The sequence below is a fragment of the Macadamia integrifolia genome, chromosome 8 (assembly GCF_013358625.1).
Source record: "Macadamia integrifolia cultivar HAES 741 chromosome 8, SCU_Mint_v3, whole genome shotgun sequence".
NCBI classification, from domain to species: Eukaryota; Viridiplantae; Streptophyta; class Magnoliopsida; order Proteales; family Proteaceae; genus Macadamia; species Macadamia integrifolia.
In genome coordinates, this window is record NC_056564.1 from 7,798,537 (window position 1) to 7,822,555 (window position 24,019).

Sequence of the window (24,019 nt, forward strand, 5' to 3'; positions counted from 1 at the left end):
ATTAGATTGGTTATTGTATCTATGCCAATTAGTAATTCTTTTTTCTTGATCCTAACAAGTATTTATTGTACTTTAGTTAAATTATATTGATGTTCAATTTTGTAGAGCGGAATCGAAAGAAGCAGTATGATTTATTTGATACGGTGGTGGCAAATGTGTAAAACTAATAATTTTGATGGGTTGAGCTCTAAACTAAGTTTTTTTCATAATAAATCTTTGATTATTTGATTGGGTTGGAAGTTACTAAATAATTCATCTTCTCTTTGGGGTATGATTCCAAAAAAACAATTACTTCCCTACTTATAGGATTGTTCATCGTGATTTTAAACAAAGAAAAGAAAAATAACCCCAACTTGCTGGAGCAAAAAACACACAAAGACAGACGCACAAAAAGACAACAAAAGCCCCCCGCTCGTAGAGCACTAAGGATGCTAATGCTTACCCTCTCATTGGTCCCACATACTACTGTTTCCTGAGCCAGTATAATAAAGTTCTTTCGTCCACATGGAAAATATGATCTCGATTTGAAATAGCGTCGTTAATACTATTTATGGCCTTAGATATATGATTTGTTGGAAGGTAGGAACTGTAAACTCCATTTGTACATGGAAGGATTCAATGATCTATCAACAAAATCAACATTTCATTAGGTATGTGACTAATTCAATTTCAACCTTTCTACATGAATTTGGGCTTATCATTGATAGAAGTTAAAATATTTCACTAATCTCTTCATTATTTATTGCTAATATTGCTGGTCTTTTTTTTTTTAAATTATGTTAGCAAGTGATATGTATGTGGACTTAAAGTTTTGCCCATTTAATTGAAATGGATATTTAACTGCTAAACTTGCTGCCAAAATTATGAATTATTTATCACTGGAAAATGTTGGCACCTCATCTTCTACTTCTAGGAATATTGTACATTGTTAATATGGAAAACCAAAGTGTACAGATATTGTACGGTGTTATCTAGATAAAGGGTACAGATTCTTGCACCCCTTTAGTGGCATTGGTTAGATCCTCCGAATCAGATTGATATTGGTCAAGACTAATATGATATCAGTCCACTTTGATATTAATCCACTAGTAAGTTATATCGATAAAAATATATAAAATATCAATTAGAAAAAGAAAAAAAAAAAAAGTAAATCCGGCTGATTTTATCAATGTCAATCAAAATATTAGTATTGGTTGAGAGTGATCCCATCCCAAGTTTTAAACCCTTGTTAATAAATTGATCTAGAGCGATATTTGATTTGGGAGTGATGACGTCGTTATAAAAAGGATGACGGCATATGAGGCCATATATTATCAAAGTGTAAAGGAGTCTAAAAAATAAAAAAGCAAAAGTGGGTCATTTAGGTATGACCTTAATAAGTTGCATTATAACAACATGTTGGTCACACAAGGTCAAAACTTTTAAATAGGCTCTCTTGCGAAGCAAGGGGTAAGGCTTCGTACATTTGCCCCTCCTAGACCTTGCTATGACGGGAACCTTGTGCACTAGATTTTTTTTTTTTCTTAATGAGCTGCTTGTCTATACACTTAGGACTTTATGGACAAGGCTGTTGTTTCATAGATGATATACCCATTTGTGATTATTTGTTTTCTAACCCATACTTATTTCATTTAAATTTTGCATATTAGTCACAATTCAACATGTTCAAAATTATTAGTAGTGTTGTTGTCACTAATTTTATACTTGAGGATGCATCAAACGCGCCACATGCATGCTAAAAGTTCCTCTGCACTTCATGTTCCACGTTATGTTTTTCTTTAATCTTCTCATTCTTCTACTGGAACCAAGACAATGATAATGGTCGTTCTAGCAAGCAATACTAAACTGGTGTGGGCGCAAAACATTAAAGGGAACCATCATTTTAGGTATCCATCGGTTTCTTTTGAGATTGATATCGATATCGATATCAATATCTGGCCGATTAGATATTGGAATAGGGGTAAAATATTGAAATGAATAATTATTTTGTTAATGAAAATAGATAAATTTAATTAATCCAAACCAATACCAATTCAATAACTAAATTCTTGATGGAACGATTGATATGCTTTCCTCTTGGAGGATTGGGATTCAGAAGCGTGCGTATTGTATATTTGTATGTGAAATATTAACAATGGGAACGAGCGTTGGCCATAAAGGACACATATATTATGTACCTAATGACAGTCAATGTTGTCTTTTTTAGGGTTAGACTAAAAGTTTGGTTGTCAAGAAATAGATAAAAAAAGGAAATAAAAAAATCAAAATATTTTGGATTTGAAATCATGAGATAATGATTTACTTATGTGTCTATCTCTCTCCTTACTTTTTTTTTTTTGTTATAATTTGTTAATTGACAACCAAACTAAGCCCTAATAAACACTTCAAATAGGAAGTGTTGAGCCTGACCACAGTTAGTAAGTTCGGGAATGACAATGATACAAGCGACAATTGAATGGGCCAGACAGTAATAATATTTTTCTAAAATCTAACGTAAAAACTGTGTACGAAAATGATATGGTACATGTTTAATATATTTTGTAAGAAAAAATATGGATATGTGTCTACCATGAAGCATATATGCACTTAGAATTTTAAGGAAAAAAATGAAAAAACCTAAAATACCCTTTTTATGATTAAGTGAAATAAATAAGGGCAAATAAGAATGTAAGGAGTATTCCTACATCCCTCTCTAGGTTTGGATTTTCGATCAAAAAATGGATTTTGGGTTCTATTTTATTATTATTATTATTATTATTTTAAATAAAAAAACTGTCAAAAGCAATAATACAGAAAAAATGTGTTTAATTCAGCATCCTTTAATAAACATGTATTTCATATTGAAAATTTATATGTACAAGTTAGGGGTGTCAATCTTGAGGCCGCACCTGTAGGCGAGACCTAGCCTGACTCGCTTAAGGCCCGACATGAACCGGCCCATTTAATAAATGTGTCGGGCTTAAGCCCGGCCCGTTTATTAAACAGGCTTTTAGGGTGCAGAGTAGTAGCTCGTCAGGCACCCGACCAACTTGACTCACTTAAGTAGCTCGTTAGAACCGATTCAATTAGCCCGATCGACCCGACCCCCTTTAGAAAAATGCTTAAATTGCAAATACCTATTCTACCATTAATACTACAAACTAAGATTAAGGAATAGGTAGGACTAAACTAATAGTTGATTATAACACAATGAACATATGGGATTTCAACGAGAAATATGCTGACCTTTGTGATTTCACTATGAAGAAAGACAACATAGAGAAGAGATAAACATCTGGCACAGACAGGTAGCTCGGTTTTCATTGAAATAATAAGATTGAGCACAAACAATATGTAGAATATCTATACAAAACTAACATAGTCAAACAACTCCCAAAGTAGTGTAATAGTTGAAGGGAAAGACAGCTGCCCAAAGTAGGCTTTTCTTTCATTGTATTATGTATGCCAGTGAATCAAAAATCCAATTTTAGGTTTGTAATGTTCTTGGATCATTCAATTGTTATGAAGAGTGTAATTCTTGTAACTTATATTACATTTAAAAGACATGATTCCTTTGGATATGGTTATGGAATTGTGAATGTTATCCTCCATTAGTTTTAAAGCCAATAGTTTAATCCGCTTAAAAAATGATTTTAAGGTGGGCCCGTTTATAGCCCGTTTAGAATTAAATAGGCCCATAGCTCATTCAAGGCCCGTTTAAGGTAGCCCGATTAAAGCCCGACACTGACCGACCTGATTACAAACCGTACCATGCCCTTTAAATTCATATCCATTTAAGCAAACGGGCATTCACGGTGCAAGAATTTCACACTGTCAGACCCGATTAGGCCCGATCGAGACCGGCCTGGCTTGACCGATTGACACCCCTAGCACAAGTACAAGTTTCCTAATTAAACGTTGAAATATAGTAAAAAAATAAGCATGTTTACTAACTATGAGCCTGACTCTAAAGCCACATTGTGGCTCAAGCCCACACCATGTACTGTAGTCGGAGTAACGGCTTGGCTTAATGGGCTTAATAATTGCAACAAGGTGGGCCAAATATGAAGCCCTAATTGAGTCAGCCCGTTTCTAAATAACCCTCGAGGAAAGGGTTAGAAATAATAGATTATTTTAACAACAAAAGAAATATGAGGTTACAATATCTATGGTTGAGATCCTACGGAATGAGATTGTTTGTAGTGCTACATATTTTGTAGGGCACATCCAACAATTAGCAACATTTGGATTGTATTTGAATGTCTCGAGTTGAATGTTTGAATAATTCTGATCGTTAGATGTGTGTTACGCATGTCCTGTAATACTATAAAGGAATTTGATCCAATCATTATTTGATCATTTGGTCATTGCGCTAAAGACTAATGGTCCATTTGATTTTGTTTCTACTGTTTATATGACTAGAAACATCAGAATCAAAATAACCCGTTTATGTGTTAAGAAAGGATTTTGGAATTGCAAAGAGGTGTTTGATTTTTTTGTTTTCAGATACGTTTTCAACAGTATAGTAGGGGATGCTCTTGGGTTCAAGATATAAGTGAATGCATGACGTTAGAATTGCAAGTATATTTGTAGAGATGAGCTTCAAAAGGGTGAAGGTAGTCTGAAAAATGTGAGCTTCGAACAACCAGGTTGGAGTTTCCACTGCTGGGTAGCGAGAAGTTTTAACAATGGGTTGTGATTGGGGTAGGTCAAGTGCAGTATCTGGTTTTTCACAATTTTTGTTCATCCCATTTATTTATAGAAATAAAAAAACAAGTCACTTATTTATCCATTATTATATCTAGACACAGAAATAAACATAAATTTATATTTATATTTCGAAAAATAAGTGAAACGGAACAAAAAATTTAAATGGGTTATGAAGTGTTTTTTTTTTTTCGAGTACAAAAAAAAAAAAAAAAGAAGATAAAACACGTTTCCAGAAACAAAATTGACGCAACCCCGTGTTTGGCGTAGGGACTCACAACCAGGTAGCGATTTTCACCTAAATTCTATTGTATTCGCCTTACCAGCTCCGGTAAACGGACAAATATATCCTTATTACAAAATACCCAAAGTTGCGATCCAACGTGTAGTCCAAAGGTCTGAAGCACTGCTGATGTCTGATGGGTCCTCGAAAGTGACGCAAAAATTTCCGATCATATAGATAACGAGCCTCCTCCCCTCCGACTTGCAGTTGCAGTGGAATCAAACACATATCCGGAGACGAGAAGAGGAGATCTCCATGGCACTCACTGACGCTTTCTTCTCATCTTCCACCCTCCGTCGGTACAAAGGTTCTGATTTTCGTTTTAGTTCTCATATCTCACATTTGGATATCGGTATGGTCCCTCTAATTCGTTATGTACCTGTTGAATCCGCTGCAATCGGCTTCTCAAGGAGAAAGTAAGAACGATCTTGATTTCTCCTCTGATTCTTTCATTTATCTCTTTTTTCTCTGCTTGTTTATGCTTGTTTTCATGTCCATTTCTGTATGGTTTTATGATTTATTGTTTTTGGTTGAATCGGTCAAACTACTGGTTGTTCCTGAGATGCAAATGGAATTCTCGGTTCGAAAATCAGGAAGTTTGTTTGTTTTTTTCTGGATTGTTTCATTTCGTCGCATCTAAGTTTATAAATACATGTTACTCTGCAACTTATTAGGACTTATGACAACTTATTCTTAGAATCTTATTGCTGATGATGGGTTTAATCGCTTCGTAGGAACATTTTGCAACTGCAAGCTTCTATTAACTCTACAAGTACAGTGGTAGCAGCCTCTTCGGTGAGTGATGCCGTTGCTTCCTAGCGATTTTCCATAGCTTTACTTAACGAAAACCATTACTTCACAAAATCACTTTTACATGTCTAGCAGTAAGTTTTAAATGTCTTCGTTACGTTATTTGCCAGGGATGAGTTGTTTAAAGACTCTCATATTGTTCATATGATTGCTTTCAAGGATGATTTTATTGAATCATATCTGTTTACCCTGCAAGATAAGCTTATCCCTGCAGATTTTAGAGATTTTCCCATGTATGTAGATACGCAGGGTTAGTCAAACTGTTATCGGCATGGAATTTGTATCCATAGCTATTCAAACTCTGCATTCTGCAAACATGTTTTTCCATTGCTATATCAATTCCAACTACTTTGACATGTTATTTCATTTGCAGAAGTCAGATCAGGATGCTGATACTGTTCCTATGCCAATTGTTTTGATTGTTCAAGATTCAGATTCTGATGCAACTATTGTACAAGTTAGTTTTGGAGATCGCCTAGGAGCTCTTATCGACACGGTGAAGTTACTTTCCTGACTCTGTTGTATTTCTTGATGCGACATTATGTTCCTTGTTAAGTAAGAAAATTTTCCCATTGTATAATCTTCTTTGTCTATGTTTGTTAATTTGGTATCATGCAAATTTTTCGATAAGTTTTTCAGCAGTACATCTGACATGCCCTTGGGATGCGATTTATCTGTAGAAATACTCTTCTCTGGGCTTTTTATTTATTTTGTATATTTCCAGATATTGACCAATCTTTGATTACTTATTATCGTACCAAATTTGGGGGCAAGGACACAAACAATGGGGAAGTTCCTCTTCTATTTTATTCCACTGATTGGTGAAGTTGATAAAGTGTTATTTGATTGTCACTGATGTTGTGGTCTCCATCTCTCTTTATCTAAGGCTTCCAAATCTATCCTACTCCCATTATGGATGCAGCCAAAACTATAGTTTTATGATTTGTATCGGATTATAAATGTTAAAAAATGAGTACATTGTCAACTGTGGTTGTAGTAGCACACTCAAGGTCACTGATGGTGTACTGAAGATATTGCCATTATTGAGGCTTCAATGCTTAGTTGCCCTTCACTTGATTCGTTTTGGATTATTTGGTTCATGTCTAGATGTAAAGTTCTTGGTTCTTGATGTATCTTGGTTTACGTTGTGACAGATGAAGGCCCTCAAAGATTTGGGCTTGGATGTGGCAAAAGGAACTTTTACAACTGAGGGATCAGTTAAGCAAACAAAGTTTTTCATTACCCGGTTGTAAGTTCTATTTTATTTGTTTAGTGTATCTATTATGTGGTAGTCATTGTTCATGTACTTGTTAGAATCCACGGAGCTTACAGAAGAATAGAGATGGATGCTATCTACTGCAAACCTCATGGTTTTGTGGCTTGGGTTTGCAATCTTGCAGACCTTACACCACTGTTCTTTAAGGGTCTATTTTGCTTCTCTTTGTGATGCGTCTCCTCAGTCTGATCAATTACTCACAAAGAAATCTTTCAACAAAAACAACAACAAACATAACCTTATCCCAACTGAATGGGATCGGCTACATGGATCCAATGCTGTAAAATAGTAGATAGAAATGAAGCTAAATTATTCATAGAAGATAGGTTAAAAGGAGAACAATATGGGGATAAGTTTAGAGGGTAACGTAGAATATAGATACACATCATGGACACATCCCTTAAAGGGGGTCAGCAACACGGGTCCTTGTCCTTCACAAAACTCTATCCGAAGTCATACTAGGCTTGAGCCCTACAAGATGCATATCTTTTTGTGCGCCTTCCCGATAAATCAGGTCACTCTTTCGTACTAGAGCCTCCATTGGTCTCCGTTGGACATGGCCATACCACCTCAATCGGCTCTCGCGGAGTTTGTCCTGGATCGGTGCAACCCTCAATTCATTTCTAATATTCTCATTCCTTACCTTATCTATCTTGGTCTTCTCGCACATACTTCTCAACATTCTCATTTCAGCTACGCTTAGTTTGTTCACATTACTCTTCTTAGTTGCCCAACATTCTGCTCCATACATCATAGCCAGTTGTATAACTGTCCTGTAAAATTTTCTCTTGAGTTTAATGGGTATTCTTTTGTCATATAATACTCCCGACGCACTTCTCTACTTCATCCACCCCACTTTAGTCCTATGAGCAATATCATCCTCTATATCCCCCTCTTTGTCAATGATAGACCCCAAGTATTTAAAACAGTCCCTTCGAGGTAGTTCTTGTTCCCCAAGCTTCACCACTCCCTTCCCTCTTCTAGATTGACTGAAGGGGCACATCATATATTCTGTCTTCGTTCTGCTTAACCTAAAACCTCTTGATTCCATGTTTGATCTCCATAGCTCCAATTTAGTATTAATCCCATCCACAATTTCATCTATCAGCATAATATCATCCGCAAATAGCATACACCACGTGACTGAGTCTTGGATGTGCCTGGTTAGGTCATCCATAATGAGTGCAAACAGATAGGGGCTTAGAGCAGATCCTTGATGTAACCCAATAGTGATTGGGAATTCGTTACATTGCCCGTCTCTTGTTTTCACACTCGTCATTGCTCCATCGTACATGTCCTTAATTATATCCACATAGTTAGTCTGACCCCTTTTCTGAAGGACATGCCAAATTAGTTCTCTCGGGACTCTATCATATGCTTTCTCTAGATCAATAAAGACCATATGTAGATCCTTATTGTGGGCTCTAAAAACTTCCATAAGCCTCCTTAGGAGGTAAATGGCTTCTGTTGTTGATCTCCCTGGCATAAAACTGAATTGGTTCTCCTATACTTTGGTTTTCTTTCTTAGGTGGGCTTCAATAACCTTTTCCCATAGCTTTATGGTGTGGCTCATAAGCTTTATGCGCCTATAGTTATTGCAGTTTTGGACGTCCCCTTTGTTCTTATAAATCGGAACCACAATGCTTCTCCTCCACTCATTTGGCATAGACTTTGTACTCAAGATCATGTTAAACAACTTAGTCAACCAAGCCACCCCATGTCCTCTTAAGCTCTTCCAAACTTCGATTGGGATTTCATCCGGACCCGTCGTTCGCCGTATATTCATCCTTTGCATGGCCTCTCTAACTTTGATTTCGTCAACTTGCGGTCATGGTTTAAAGTATCGGTCCGTATCATACCGTATCGACCGATACGTATCCGTATCGGTCCTTACCGATACGATACATGAAATTTTTAAAGCCCTTTTGTATCGATACGTATTTTACGATACACACCGATACGCATCGATACTCACGGATACTCTATGAAAAATTCAAAATTGAAGTGAAATGTACGTTTTGGTATGTATCGACCGACACACACCGATACGTACCAATACGGTCATAAAATGGCCAAAATGGGTAATTTTTTAGAAAAACACAATTTTTTGAGGTGTTTTTGTTCCAAAGTTGCTGCCAACCATTTTTCTCTCTAACTAAAGTGAAAATCAAGGTTGGGAACAAGGATTTTACATTTATGGGACAACTACAAACCTTGAATTCTTAGTGCGATACTTTCAATTTACTGTTTATGCATAATACATGTTATATATAACTTTTTTTAACTATTTTTTAATGCGAAAGTGTATAAAAAAGTGTTTCCTATCCATTTATGTGCGTATCTTTAGCGTATCTTAGCGTATCTCCGATACGATACGATACCCTCCGATATGTATCTTAATTTTGGCCGACCGATATGACGACCGATACCGATACTTTAATCCTTGCTTGCGGTAAATGTCCCTCAAGCTCTTCACAAAGAAATCTTTCATTTTTACAAATCCAATACATGCAAGCAACTCAAGTAAGAGCATTACATTTACACTTATGTAGTGGGCTTTATGTATTAATTTAAATGAGAATTAGACCGAGGGACACCCAACCAGGGTGTATGCACCTGAGGCTGATTCTCTGAATGAAACAGTTATACTCAGCTACCATGGTTGGGGAATAGATTATGGTCAACCACATCGCATTTGCAACGTAACAGATAATAAAAGTTTATGACTGACAGAAAAAATTTGAGAGGTTGATTAGTAGTTTCATACGATAAATGTGACTTCTCATGTCTTTTTGGCATGTGTTGGATGTGGAAATTTAAAAGGATTGTTGCTTTCCGAGTATTTTTTTTTTTTTGGAATGAATGCATATTGTTGTCCTTCCTATGTGGATGTTATTTTGGTGAAATATATAATGGCTGTGTTATTGTTGACAGATGTTGCTGTAGCATATCTTTTTCTGAAATTGCTAGCAGTGTTTCTCTGTGTAGCTGTTTTGAATCTTTTGATTAACATGCTAGGGGCACTGGCCGCAAAGTTGAGGATCCTGATATGCTAGAGAGAATTAGGCTTACCATCATTAACAACCTTCTGAAGTATCATCCGGTACATTGGAATTTGGCATGTTAAATTTATCCTTTACATATTTCCATATTTTTCTTGAGTTATGCTTTTGTTTTCTTGATAGGAATCTAGTGAACGGCTTGCAATGGGCGAGGCTTTTGGAATTAAAGCACCGGAGAAGAAGGTCTTGATTTTAGTTACACATTTTATAATTCATCTTTTTTGCTTGCTTGTCTGCCCCCTTATATATTCCATACAATGTAATTGCTTTCTCCAGCATTAAACTGCTGGGTTCTCAAGTTCATATCTAGACTTGTATGGTCATCTATCTTTTTCAGTACGATATTAAAGGGGGCAATTTAGTGATTCTCTTAAGAAATCCAGTTTGAAATGTAGATTCCCTAGAGCTCGCCATTCTGAGGATTGACTTGTTTAATGAGATAGGAGTTCAGTTCCTATTTACTGATATTAGTGAAGCCTCTTTTGTTTGAAAAGGGGGAAGAGAAAGAAAAAGCAAAATGGCCTGATTCATTGAAGCAATGCATGGACGGTTGAGAGTTACCAACCAATTTGAAAAGTGACTCTTATTTAGGAAAATGGCTTCAGTTCCACATGTATGCCAGACCCCATTGGTTGGGATATATTTAAGAGAAATATCTGATGTACCAAATTTTTTACAAATTTAATGTGGGATTGATGATTAACGGTCACGATGGTTCATCAAGGTTGCTCTGTCCTGTCGGTGGTGTTCAACCAACTAAATAGACTTTTATTCAGATGGCAATCTGATGTTATTTGAGCATCTTCCACGTTGTTTGACATCTAACTTTAAGTATGAAACAGTGAAGGAAGACTGTGTCCTCTATTCTGACTGAAATGTCCACCTCTCATGTGCCAATGGATATTGATGCCACTTGGCTTGTTTGAACTGCACCCAATATGCCTGTGCATGTTCGTAGATTTTACTGTTTGAACTGTAATTTCTCACATTGCTTGCTTGGAAGTTAATGGATGATCTCCAGTGAACCTGGAAGCTGCAAGTAATTGATTTGCTTATCTGATGGAAGCATGGCATCAAGCATATTCTGTGAATGGAATTCATGCTTGAACTGGAAAATAACTAGTTATCTTAAAGTAATTCACTTATTGATTGGTTAAATTTTTGGTTCAACAGAATTCCGACAGTGGAAGTTTTTATTCAATTATTGATAGATGTTTTGCAAATAAGTTTATTATTATTATATCTGAGATGTCTCTACAACTACTGGATCTTGATATTTGTTTTGACATTGACAGCTTGATGTTGATATTGCAACTCACATACATGTTCAGGATGATGGACCTAAGAGAAGGTTTGCTTTTTTCAAGATAATGATTACAATCACTTATATAATCTTTACTGGAGTTGCCTGAACAATTACGTATGAAAAATGCGGAGAACTTTATTACTTGACCATCCTTTGTCGGAATAGTTGAAGTATTAATCTTTTGCATCTTTCTGCCAGCTTACTGAGTATAGAGACAGCAGATCGATCAGGCCTGTTACTAGAAATCATGAAGATTATGGCTGATATCAATATCAATGTGGAATCAGCAGAGATTGACACTGAAGTATGATCACAATTGTTTCTCGTCTCTTCTTCTTCTTCCATTATTCTATTGTTTGAATTAATTAGAGCACCCCCTCTCATCTAACAGGGATTAATTGCGAAAGACAAATTTCACGTCAGCTACAGAGGGGCAGCACTAAACAGTTCCTTGTCTCAGGTAAATCATCAGGATCTGAGGCTATGGCCCCCATCCGCCAATTTATGTACATGAATTGTGACCATAGTGATCCTCCAAAAAAAGAAAGAAAAAAAGTAATGTTACTGCTACCCTGCTACGTTTTTATGAATTTAGCCAAGAATTGAATTGCGACGTTTCTTGCTTGCTTCCATACCCCATTGGTTTTGCAAAATAATTACAGAAATATTAATCAATGAAGACCAAGCGAATTAATTTGAAAAATCTTAATTATGTCAATTGTCAAATTCATTTCATTTGATTGAAACTTCTTGCTACTTTTCATTAACTGAAGCACCATGCTCAATAAAGGCTTCATTTTTTAAAATTTGGTTTGTTTTGGTCATTTTGATCTGAAATTTGAAGGGCCTGTTGAAAGGTTAAGTTGTGCTTTGCTTGATCAAATATTCTATTTCACAAACAAGGATGGAGACAATACCATGAATTTACGACCGTTTTAAGATTTACACAATCCATTAAAGTTAAAACTGGACCATGTTAGATTTAGTTGTGTTTTATCTGCTTGTGAAAGTAAATTTTAGAACCGGGCAAGTACTAAACTGGAGTTGAGCCTGGTAACCCTTTAATGGAGTACCTGAGCACTTGAATACTCCCTTGAATTGATAGTGATTTCTACTGGGTGAGGACTTTAGTTTTCTGATTAATTCTTAATTCTGGTTAATAGTTTTCCCATTTCTTCACACTTTAAACACCTGTTTTTTTGGGTGAACATGCAGGTCTTGACAAACTGTCTCCGCTACTACCTTCGAAGGCCAGAAACAGATGAAGATAGTTACTGACACCTGTAGAAGGAAATCATGGCCGGACATCAAGTGTACCGGCTCCGGCCAAAACATGTCTTGGGTTGAGCCACCCACCTATGAGGTTTTCTTGGAGCATGAACTGAAAAATACGATAACTGCGTTCCAAGATTCTCAGGTTGGGTTGGTTGAACGGATTTAAAATATTTCCTGGGACTCGTTCTGATAAAAATAAGAGGTTCATAGTGTTGTTATCCATTAGATCTGTATGTAATGGGACTATGTATCATGTGTCTCTCTTGTTTTTGAGAACTAGTGGTTTTAAGAGCGTAATATTACTAACATGAGTCTTAAGGCAGTTCTGCAACTGCTTCAAGACTTGTTACAGCATGGTTTTAGGTATTGGTAATGGATCAGCAGTATCGATCGTATCGTATTGCTATCTGACTGATTTAGGATCAGGTATCGTTAGTGAAACAGGGGTAAAATAAAAGTACCCTTTTTATTATGACAAACAAGGGTAAAATTGACTGATCTGACTGATATTGGCTGATCTGGGATGTAAGTCTGGCTTTCTATGATCATGTTGTTTCTAACCTAGGCAGCAGAGTCACCAATTACAGCTATTGTACGTTTGTTAGAAAATTTTAGTAGAATATTTGCTACAATATGTAAAAGTGGAACTCTATGATCATATCCCAAAAAAGTAGCAAATTTAATTTCTAAATCATTGGGGTTGTTTATCCTTAATGGATGCCGAACATGAAACTATTAATCATATTTGACCAAGAATCTTCACTTAGTTCTGAGCTTGATTCCTCTGATCTCTTTGAGGCCACCCACAGGGGGATGTTTAGTGTTTTTCATTACTTTCATTGAAAATTGAATGGTTCTTGTTCAAACTTGATATGATTCAGATGTTGTGAGGTTAGTATGAACCGTAGGACTAGTTAAGCTGAAAACTTGGATACTTGTCAGTAAAAAACAATCGAAAGGATCATATACACGGCACAAGAAGCTGAAAACAGTAACGAAACGGAAAAGAGTGAACTGATAATGTGAAACAACAGACCACTAATGGCATCACTTCATAACTTTTTGCCCTTCAAAATATATACAACAGTATAACTGTAATAGCTAAGGGCACCACTGGTTACAAAACAAACCTATCCATTTCCAAGAAAAACAAGAAGACAACCATATACTAAAAGCGAAAAGCCTATTACAGTAATAATAGGGTCATCTGTACAACTTCCCCCACTCTTTGTCCCCACCTAATACCACTGAAACTTGAAGATGAGAGTGAGTACTGCATTTGGCATTCATTTATGTTTGATTCTAAATTCCAGTGTGATCATCGCAGCAGAGCCCAATAGGAAAGCTGATGCTTCTTCTCATCATTTTTAACTTCTCCTCAGCTTTTCTTGCCTTTGTTGGAGGCTTTTCCTTCATCTCATCCTGCAACTGTGTTTAAATAAGAACCAAATACCATGTTTTCAAGAGAGAAGAGATTGAAGTATATTAGTCTCTACTTACCTCCTGCCTCCTCCTCTTCTCTGATTCCGCCTGTTTCAATTGATTCCAAATACAAAGATTAGTAAAAGAAATATGGAAAAACTGAAAAAGGGAATTCTTTTTTCTCTTTAGATGGGGGAAGGCGAGAATTGTTCTTAATTACCAGAACTCGCTTGAGGTGAGCATTCTCCTCCTTCAGTTGGTTCAGCTCTGCTTCCAGCTCTACCGTGTATGCCTGTAGATATATAAATATAAACAAATACATAATTCATATATTTACGACTCTCAAATTCTGAAATGCAGGGAGAGGTTCTAGTACCATTTGTAGTAGACTCAAATCCCCTTTGATGAACAGTGAATGACAGTAAAGATCCAACGATTGGAAAGGCCCAACATGCATCCCAATGGTTGGATCTTCACTGCTTCTCCGCTGAGGATTTTTATGCTGTCAACTATAAATCCAGGCCGTACTGAGTCCATACTAGCTAGGTTGGTCTGCGCTACTTTCCTCTACAGTGGATGATGCCCTTTATTCGATCCAATCAAACCCAAAGTCACCCCATAACTCATTCATAAATGGCGAATATTAAAGTGGTTTCTTATCAATTTCCATCCGTATCAGACATCATCCACTGAAAGACTTCCACTTTGGTACTCTGGGTCAACTGTGAAAAGTAAAAAATAAAAAATTTAATTACCTGTTTCCTGGCACGGGATCTGGCGGCGGACTCTCTGTTCTTGATCATCCTACGCTGTCTCCTCTCCACCACCACCTCTACAGGCCCATCTATCACCCTCTTCCTCCCCCTTAACCCTCCCATCTCCGCAACCCTGTAACAACTCCCCATTGCACCCGAGTTCTCTGCTTGAGTTCCGTCAGACGATCCTGGGCTCGCCGGTGAAATTGTCGCTCTCCCTCCAAAACAGACTGCCCCCGCCGTCGCCGGATAACCTCCTCCGTTCCTCTTACCATTCCCAACGTAATTCGAAGTCTCCCCCACTACCCCATCACTTGTAGGGAATGCTTGGTAGCTAGATGGAACATTAATAACGCCCATGGCATCTCCGCTACTCCGGTGGTGGTTAGTGTACCCAAGACCAAGCACTGGTCCTATCCCGAAGTTAATTGGTTCCAAAGCCGCCGCATTAGTATTATTGTACAGATCGTACTGCTGTGTCTCATGTGCCGGTGGCGCCGCCACCTGGGGTGGACCTGATTCCCTAACCACCCCTGCTTTTACTAAGAAATCTTCCAATGTCATCTCCCCGAAGGTGGCCTGGCGATGGGTTGTTGTAGTTGTAGTTGTAGCCGTAGTTGTATGACTTCCTCCTCCATCACTGGGCTCTTCTTCCTGGGTTCTCCGGATTTCCTCCCACACTTCCTCTACTGTCTTCCTAGAAAGAGGTCCAGAAAGAGTAAGAGAAACTTGGCGGGGTAAGCTACGTTGGCTGGCTATACTCTTCTCCCCACTTTGTCCTCGTTGGTTTTGGATGGATGGAGAAGTGTCGTCATCTGATTGGTTAGCTTGGTTTTCCTGATCCGCATTCCAGATATTGTTCAGGAACTCGTCCATGTTCATCGACCCAAACTTCTTCCCATTCTCAAGAGAATTCTGGAATTCGTCGAGTGTGAGGGAGTAGATGGAGGTTTGTCTTCCCAGTGATGATGACAATGAGTGTGACTTGGAAGAAGTTATCTCCTCCGCTGCCGGTGTTCCCAACTCCAACTTGCCATGGGCCACCGCTTTCGACTCCGGAACCACCATCTTACTACTTAATCCTTTAGATTCTCAATTAGGGTTTTGGTTCTGCAGAAGTTGGATAAGAATTAGGGGCCGGAATGGAGGGATACCTTAAAGCATCCACACAAGAATGACTACACTTCACTGATAACCAACTGCGCTAACAATTGTCTTCCCCAAATACTATAAACTTTAATCATATGCATTCCAATTTATGTTATGCACCCTCTTAATAATCCTAGATGCTTTCGCAAAGGGAGATATTTGTGAGATTCTCGGATACAGTAGATGTCAAATATTTATTTTTCATTTCCAAAGATAGAATACATTTATGAATTCAAAGCAAAAAGAGAAATATGGCATAGAACTGGAGATTAAATAGAGAAATTTTGATGATGAATCTTCTGCATGTACACACTCACCTGCATTTACATGTTTGAGGGCAACACATGTCCCATTTATGATCACCTGGTCGTATGGGTGAGTATTTAGCACATATCCCACATTTTTCCATTACATGGGTGAAGAAGGATATATTTAGAAGCAAAAAAAGACGACTGTTGGATGCTCACCCCGTTACCCGTAGGACTAGGTTATCAATTGGGTAGCGATTCCAATCTCAAAAAGGGGTGGGGTACTAAAGAAATAAAAAGAAAAGGTGTTGACCTCTAACATGCACATGCAAGTGAACTTAAAATATCCACTGTGAAAAGATTTAAAGGGAACAGAAGAAAATAGGTACATACATAAGAGAGAGAGAGAGATTGAAACCGTTTTTGATTACCTCCTCATCTCCAATCTAGAGAGAGAATGGGTGATTTCAACGGCTTAGGCCTTGAGCTAAAACTTTTAATTTTAACTCGAGTTCTAGGTAATATTTTTCGAGATAGGATTAGTTGTTCATACGATGACATGGTCGTATGAATTAACAATCAACACCTATCCCACCTTTTATCATTACAAGGATTAAGAGGAGTATAATTGAAAACAAAAAGAACAGGTCTTATGATTTGTAGTATCCAACCAACATCTGCCTTTTATATTTCAAATATACCTTTCTATATCCTTATAATGGTAGAAGATGAAACAGTTGTTGGATGCTGATGAATCCCATGTCGAAAAAGTTCTCCAACCTGCTATCCCCGGTCGTAACACTCAAATCGTCCTAAAATAAAAATGAAAAAATTGTCTTAGATCTACTGGGCCAATGGAAGGTTTGACTTTAGCATCTTCATCGTGAGAACAATATGATTTTTCTACACCATGTCTAGCTTGTACCTGTGCCAGCCGGTGTAAGTTGATCTAAAAATTAGTCCCAATAAATAAGAGTGAGAAGTGAGAATCATAAACAAATTAGACCATCACAACAACCAACGGTTGAAGCTCGTTCGGCAACAAAAGAGTAGGGAGTTTCTTTAAAAAAAAAAGAAAAAAAAAAAGAAAAGGTAAACCTCTGCTACAGATCGAGCGGGAATACTATAGCAACTTCCAGAGATTTCAGAAAGGTAGATCTTCTTGCATGCTAAAACGAAAAGAAGATAAACCAAAACCTTTTAAAGATTCGATTCGATGAGTGAGAGTCGATCAAATCAGTCCATCTGGTTAAAGATCGATCGATAAACTAATATAAAAAAATCTGATCAAAATCCATTACCGAAACCTTCTCTTTTTTCTTCTCAAGCATTATTATTGATTCGAATGAACTTAGAACAAAGAAACAAAATCACTTCATCGAATTTAAAAAAAAAAAAAAAAAAATCGAAATCCAAAATCAAAACAGCAAATTGAAGTGCACCTTACTGGCGATACAAATCTTCTTCTCTCGCGATTAGAACAGCAAACTTCGAACAATTGGAACAAAACAACGTCCTAAACCTGCATTACTGGAATCCTTTCCAAAGATAATACAGTACTCCTTCTCAAGTTTTCCTAAACGATCGCTATTGAAGAAGAGCTTCGACTGGAACTTCTGAGATACGCCGGAGAGCTTTTTCTCCCAATGAACCTCTCTTCCGAGAAGAAGAGAGGGGGTCCCTGAGTCCCTGACACCGACCGCACTCAATGGAATAGGACGGTTCTCTATATATATATATTTTTATAGTGTGCTAAGGTATCAACTCCTCAGTCCTCAGGGGCTGCTTTTATGGATTATGGTCCGTTTTCACACCCGAGCGTCGTTATCCCCAGAAAATGTGGACCCACAGTTGGGTCAATTCAGCTATATTTTATAGTCTACTTCAAATCCGGGTTTAGTAAAGAGCGGGGGACGGTCATATAGAGACACGTTTTAGACAAGTGTCACTAAGAGGCCGTTTTTGCCAGTCTCTGTGTCACCATCCGTATCGTGTTCCTCTCTTCCATACGTTTCAGTCAAATTTTGAATTTAACCGCACGTGCGATTTTGCGGCATTAACTTGTCGTTGACGTATTTGCCCCTAACTTTTCTCTGTTTTCTCTTCTTCAGAGTTTTCCTTTGGTCCTTATCACGCTTCTTCGAACTTCGTACTGAGTCTACTGACCGGAGTCCCGAGACTGTCATACCCCACTGTCCTAATATTCCTATTGGGCCACGTTTCCTATTTCGGTGGGGCAGAATTATCCATCGTCGTCTATTATTTTGCAATCCATCTCAAATTTTTTTTGGAAAAATTACATAATTATTCACTTTTGGATTTTTTTTTACAAAATTACTTACAAAAAGTTTTAATCAACAAAAATACCCAAAATTAAGTTTGAGTTTATAAAACTATCCACCCAAAATTTCAATTAACAAAAATACTAAACATCAGGTTTAGATTTACAAAACTACCCAAAATAGTGATTCTTCATCTTTCACGTATAATCATGTATTTTTTTATTACTAAAATTTTGAGTGGGTAGTTTTGTAAACCCAAACTCAATTTTGGGTATTTTTGTTAACTTAAACTTAAAATGGGTAATTTTGTAAAGAAAAACCTAATTTTAGGTATTTTTGTTAACTGAAACTTTGGATGGGTAATTTTATAAAGAAAAACCCAGAAGTGGGTAATCATGTAATTTTTCCTTCTTTTTTTTTGGTAAAATCCATTTTGAATTTGAATGTAATTTATGTTATATTATTTACCAAAAATGTTATTATCTGTGTGAAATGATAGAATTTGTCTTTTATTGAAAAAATAAATGTAAAGAAAATGTTTTTTATGGAGGAATGTGGCCTACACATGTGAAAATCGTCTGAAGTCGTTGCATTGGTGCAGTAAGCATTGGATGGCTTGGAGTTTTTTAATGTGCAATTCCAAATGCTTTCAGCCATCAGTGCTCATCGCACCTCACTATTCATTGTAAAAGATGTGAACTCCCCCTGCACATGCATAAGAACCAATAAAAAAAAGTTTAAAAACATCAAGCATGGAGTTGACTAGGCGCAACTCTTATAAACCCCTTATAAAAACCATTTTCCCACATAAGGAAAAGAGATAAAAATGATATAAAATGATTCTCTTATTTAAAATAAATATAAATTACACTTAGGAACCTAAATTTTTGAGAAATTATACCATTCCCTCTCCTGCAAGTAATCACCCACGCCCCCTCTTATACTGGACTGTTAACATTTCAAAAATTATGTTTTAGGTACCGTATATTTCATAAATATTATATTAAAATATAATTATTTTTCATTGTATTTTTATGGAGATTAATTTTGTTGATAACTTGTTAGAAGAAAAAGAAAACCCTATTAGAAATGTATACAACAGTATTGACCAAATTCTACTCCAAAATTATTCTCCGTTTTTATCCCAAAACTTTGTGATGATCAGCCCAATCGACAAAGTTGATAAAATAAAGGGCCTAACAGAATCCGCCGGAAGAGGATAAGGGAGTCTTACGTTACCTTAACTTTGGACAAAGCGTTTCTGCCCAAGAAAAAAAAAAAAATTAAGGTAAGTGTTGCCACACGAAAAAAGTGTGACTATGCGCATTGCGCACCAATCGCCATTGATACTAAGCAGCAGATCGATACAAGGAGGAGAAGGAATTCACCGGGGGAGGATCATAATTTATGAAAGGACAAGTGTTTTCTGGATGAGATACAAGGGCATGTGCCTCTAAAATGGGCACATGGGTCATTTTATTCATGTGTCTGATTATAGCCTTGTGTTCTATCTAGAAAATTTTGTTCCTTTGAAGTGCCTTTAGCTTGTTGAGTTTAAGTAAGAGGAAGAGGAGTTGAATGCCCTGACTTTATAGAATGGATTGTCACACCCCTCGTTGGTGACCATGAAGCCTATTACTGTCTGATGAACCTGAGCTATTGGCTTTATAGAAGGGCTTATCATGCCGATGGCTCCACCAGTTGTTCCCTGATCCGACCCGAGCTAGAAATGATGGAAGGCTATACCCCTAACTATTGATCGTGTTCTGTTTGAGGTTGTTATTACGTATATGAGCCTAATCCAATGAATCCAAGGAAAACAACACATTAGGGCCATGACTAGCTAAGGATCACTGCCATCTCACGAATTGGATTCGGACCATGATTGGAGAATCAAGCTATTCGCCCTTTAGTAGATCGTAGGTTTGACGTCCTCAGCCTCCTCTTTGCCTTCCTCTGGGAATGGGTCTGATTCCTCGCGACTAACTGTGGCGTCCTCCTCTTCTCTCTCTTCTCCGGTGGTATGGTGACTTCTAGTGCTCGACCTCTTCTTGAACCGCCTTCCTAATCGACAGGTCAAACATTAAATTGACTAGCTAGCAGGAAGCACTAGTGGAATGCGGATATGCTTTTTATTTGAAACCACCTTCTTCTGTACATTCTCCCCTCTTCTTGGGAACCCGAAAGTTGAGGGATATCTTCCTTTCTTGTCAGACGTTTGGTTTCCTCCTTCTTTCTTGTTGGCTTCCTTTCTAACTGGAAGAGAAGTTGGTCCTCTCTTTGAGCAGCTCCGAAGACTCCCTTTGCCTTTCTTATTGATCCTCCTTCTTTTCTTCTTACCGAAGGTTATGAAATTACGGAAAAGATATTGATTAAGAAAGACCCAGCTAATGGAGGCAACAAGCGAGAAAGCCCCTAAAAAGGAGCACTGTGCTAACACACAACACTATATAAGGGCATAACCAATATAGCACCGAAGAGACCAAGAAAGTAAGGCAAAACTCTATTGCGAAGAGCTCATGGTCCTAACCTAAGGGCCGGGTGAAAGAGGTCAATGGATGGTTTAAGCTAAGTAGCTCAGGTCGAGTTATGTTCAAACCGAAAGAGAAAGTGATGGCAAAGGGCAAACAAAGGCAAAAAAGAAAGGGTGGTGGTCGTAGATCAGCAGTAGAAAACCAGACAAACTTTGGCAGAACCCCACGAGATCTTAAAATGTATACACGGTAAATTGAAGAACCAAGTCCAATATCAAATCAAGTTATAAAAGGAAGCCAAACTCAAATCTATCGAAATTGATTGAGGCTTCTCCTATCAAGTCGTCTTTGATTTCATCCATTATTAGTTTGAAACTGGTTCATTCCAACCAAAATCAGATCAAATCAATTGTTTGATATCTCAAAAAAAAGAACGTACCTAATGCACATGGCTCTCCCACTGCAAGGCATAGAGAAGATCATAATAAATAGAGGAAATATCACTCCCCTCCCCCTAATCGCAAAGATTCTATTTACTGTCCCTCTATTTGAAATAGGTGTTAAATCAGCCAATTTTTTTAACCAAAGACCCTTTTCCATCGTAATCCACTGCTTCCTTTGCTTCCTCTTCGTTTTTTTAACCAAACCCTAACCCTAAGATTTTTTTAATAGGGTATTGGATTTTGTGAGGAAGAATCAAATTCGAACTACTGCTTCCTCTTTTTTTTCTCCTCATCATTGTTATGGTAATAATTCTTGGGGTTAGGGTTTGGTCAATGGATTTCATGATCTACCTCATACTGTGGTGGTGGGTTTCATGTGCAACCCTGCATAAAACAACTCCATAATTCGAAATTTCTTCATGGTCAGCTCCTTGGGGTTGGGGCGGCTATCACTTCCCACCTCAGCTCCGGTGGTTTTTTTTTTTATGGTAAAATTCTGCGGCGGTTTTCTCTTTCTCAACCATATTAATTTGACCATATACTTATGTGGCTCCTCCTTTCCAGCAATATTTTCTTTCTTTTCTGCGTCTCCATTGTTTTACAATCTCTAGCACTTCCTTCATTCCTTGTAGGCGATCTTGACTGGCTTCACGGTCTCTCCACCTTGATCGCTAGCCCTCTCAGTTTCCCTTTCCACATGCACAGGCTCATCGCAGTTGATGTCGACCATGATCTCTTTCTCTTTCGCATAATCATCAGGTACCCAGGCCATGAAAGTAGACGTCAAGAAATTCTCATCACAGTTGAGAGTGCAAAGGGGTTTTGATTGATCGAGTATGATGGAAAGGGGGTTTTAGTTCATAGAGGGTATAACATGTATAATGCATGTATATGATATGGGGTAGTTTAGGTATTATGGAAAAAGAATTTAGCTGACTTAACAGCTATTTGAAACGGGTAAGGACCATAGATAGAATCTTTATGTTTAGGAAAGGGGAGTGATATTTTAAAAAAAATATAAAGATACTTGATATTTCACAAAAGTTCAGGAGAATGTAGTGATATGATATTTTCTCCAGTAAATAACTTTTTCACACTTCCCAAGAGACTATTTTTCAATTGACCACAACCATTAGATTAGGAGTAACTTTCACTCGTTTGAGACTGTCCAAACACAAATGGTCAAGCCAAGCCCTAGTATTGCAGGTTTCAGCCATACCTAATGTTCACGCTACCTGACTGCATGATCATGGCATCTTTCCTTTACTAACTAAACGACATGCAAGAAATGAGCAAACGCGTAGGTGGATAGAATCATGTACTCCACTCTCCACTGCCTTACTCCAGCGTGACCCCTAAGCAAAGGTATAATATTCTAAATTCCTAAACAACCCCCCCCCCCCCCCCCCACCTAACTGTCATCCATTAATGGATCTTCAAGTCACACATACTGAACAGAGACAGTAGCAGTTATATAGAAGTTTTAATTAAGTCTTTGGGTTGCTTCAATCAATTCTAATATTTTAATTATGATCATAAGAACATGATTTAAAAAATGTGTAGTTTAATCATTTCATTAGCTCAAATCCTATAAAATGCTTCTCCAGCATTCTGGTTACAGACTTCCAGTCTAAGATGGAAGGAGAAATGTGTCCAAGAACGAAGATTGGGGTATTGGTAATTACTTTCCTGTTCTTCCTGAATCGAAGCCACAAAATCATGGCTTCCGACCCAGATCCTGTCCTAGATTTCTGCATACCCTATACACCAAAGCCGGAATCGGTAACGATCGGCCCACTCAGTGGCCTCCATTGGTGCAAGAACGCATCGGAAGCCACCGCAGACGACTTCATCTTCTCCGGGATAAAATCCGCCGGAGACTTCAAAGAGTCTGGCTTTTCAGCCTTATCTATTAACCCCACAGCCTTTCCGGGGCTTAACACGCTAGGGATGTCGTTCGTGAGGGCAGACCTCGACGTGGGTGGCATCAATGTGCCTCATTTCCACCCAAGAGCCACAGAGGTGGCATTGGTTCTGGAAGGAAAGGTTTACTCGGGTTTTGTTGATTCGGCGAATCGGATTTATGCGAAAGTGATTGAGAAAGGGGAGGTGATGGTGTTTCCGAGGGGTCTGGTTCATTTCCAGATGAATGTTGGAGATTCGCCGGCGACGATTTATGGGAGCTTTAACAGCCAGAACCCTGGATTGCAGAGAATCCCGGCGGCGGTTTTTGGGTCCGGGATCAAAGAAGAGCTCTTGAAGAAGGCGTTTGGATTGAGTGGAGAGCAGATCGATGAGATGAGGAGGAAGTTCAGACCAAAGGAGGAGAGAGAGACTCATAGCTAGAGTCTGAGATTTGCTATCTCATGATCTCATCAGAATTGTAACCTTACATGCCCTTGGAATTGTGGAATTTGATTTAGATACTCAATTTCAGAATTTTTTTTCATATATTGTCCCCTACCCCCTTCTATAGTGGACCCATCCGAAAAAATAATGGACTCTTGTTATTTTGAGAATTAGTTTATTTTTATATTCATTTCAAAAT

General features: G+C 37.8%; 3 protein-coding genes across 7 annotated transcripts; 2 read left to right on the plus strand and 1 right to left on the minus strand.

Annotated features, from left to right (window-relative positions):
* The first annotated feature begins 5,056 nt into the window (after positions 1–5,056).
* LOC122086610 (ACT domain-containing protein ACR12-like) lies at positions 5,057–13,052 on the plus strand. The gene is made up of 10 exons (XM_042655546.1): positions 5,057–5,385; positions 5,704–5,764; positions 6,153–6,275; positions 6,934–7,028; positions 10,074–10,158; positions 10,241–10,300; positions 11,413–11,468; positions 11,622–11,727; positions 11,815–11,883; positions 12,639–13,052. Exons 1-10 carry the CDS (start codon positions 5,225–5,227, stop codon positions 12,699–12,701), a joined length of 879 nt encoding a protein of 292 aa, XP_042511480.1. The 5' UTR covers positions 5,057–5,224; the 3' UTR covers positions 12,702–13,052.
* A 669-nt stretch (positions 13,053–13,721) lies between these two features.
* Positions 13,722–18,010, minus strand: LOC122086608 (ABSCISIC ACID-INSENSITIVE 5-like protein 2). Of its 5 annotated transcripts, none has more exons than XM_042655542.1 (6): positions 17,715–18,010; positions 16,974–17,084; positions 14,876–15,985; positions 14,341–14,412; positions 14,199–14,228; positions 13,722–14,126 (listed from the first exon to the last, which is right to left on the minus strand). In XM_042655542.1, the coding sequence occupies exons 3-6, from the start codon at positions 15,941–15,943 to the stop codon at positions 14,001–14,003; spliced, it is 1,296 nt and encodes a 431-aa protein (XP_042511476.1). In that variant the 5' UTR covers positions 15,944–15,985; positions 16,974–17,084; positions 17,715–18,010; the 3' UTR covers positions 13,722–14,000. The 5 variants fall into 5 exon arrangements, with proteins under 5 accessions (XP_042511476.1, XP_042511477.1, XP_042511479.1 ...); XM_042655543.1 differs by having other exon boundaries at positions 16,974–17,197; XM_042655545.1 differs by lacking the exon at positions 16,974–17,084 and having other exon boundaries at positions 13,722–14,120.
* Positions 18,011–22,795: 4,785 nt separating this feature from the next.
* On the plus strand, positions 22,796–23,920 carry LOC122087433 (germin-like protein subfamily 3 member 2). Its single transcript, XM_042656569.1, has 2 exons — positions 22,796–22,836; positions 23,079–23,920. Exon 2 carries the CDS (start codon positions 23,107–23,109, stop codon positions 23,815–23,817), a length of 711 nt encoding a protein of 236 aa, XP_042512503.1. The 5' UTR covers positions 22,796–22,836; positions 23,079–23,106; the 3' UTR covers positions 23,818–23,920.
* The last annotated feature ends 99 nt before the right edge of the window (positions 23,921–24,019 follow it).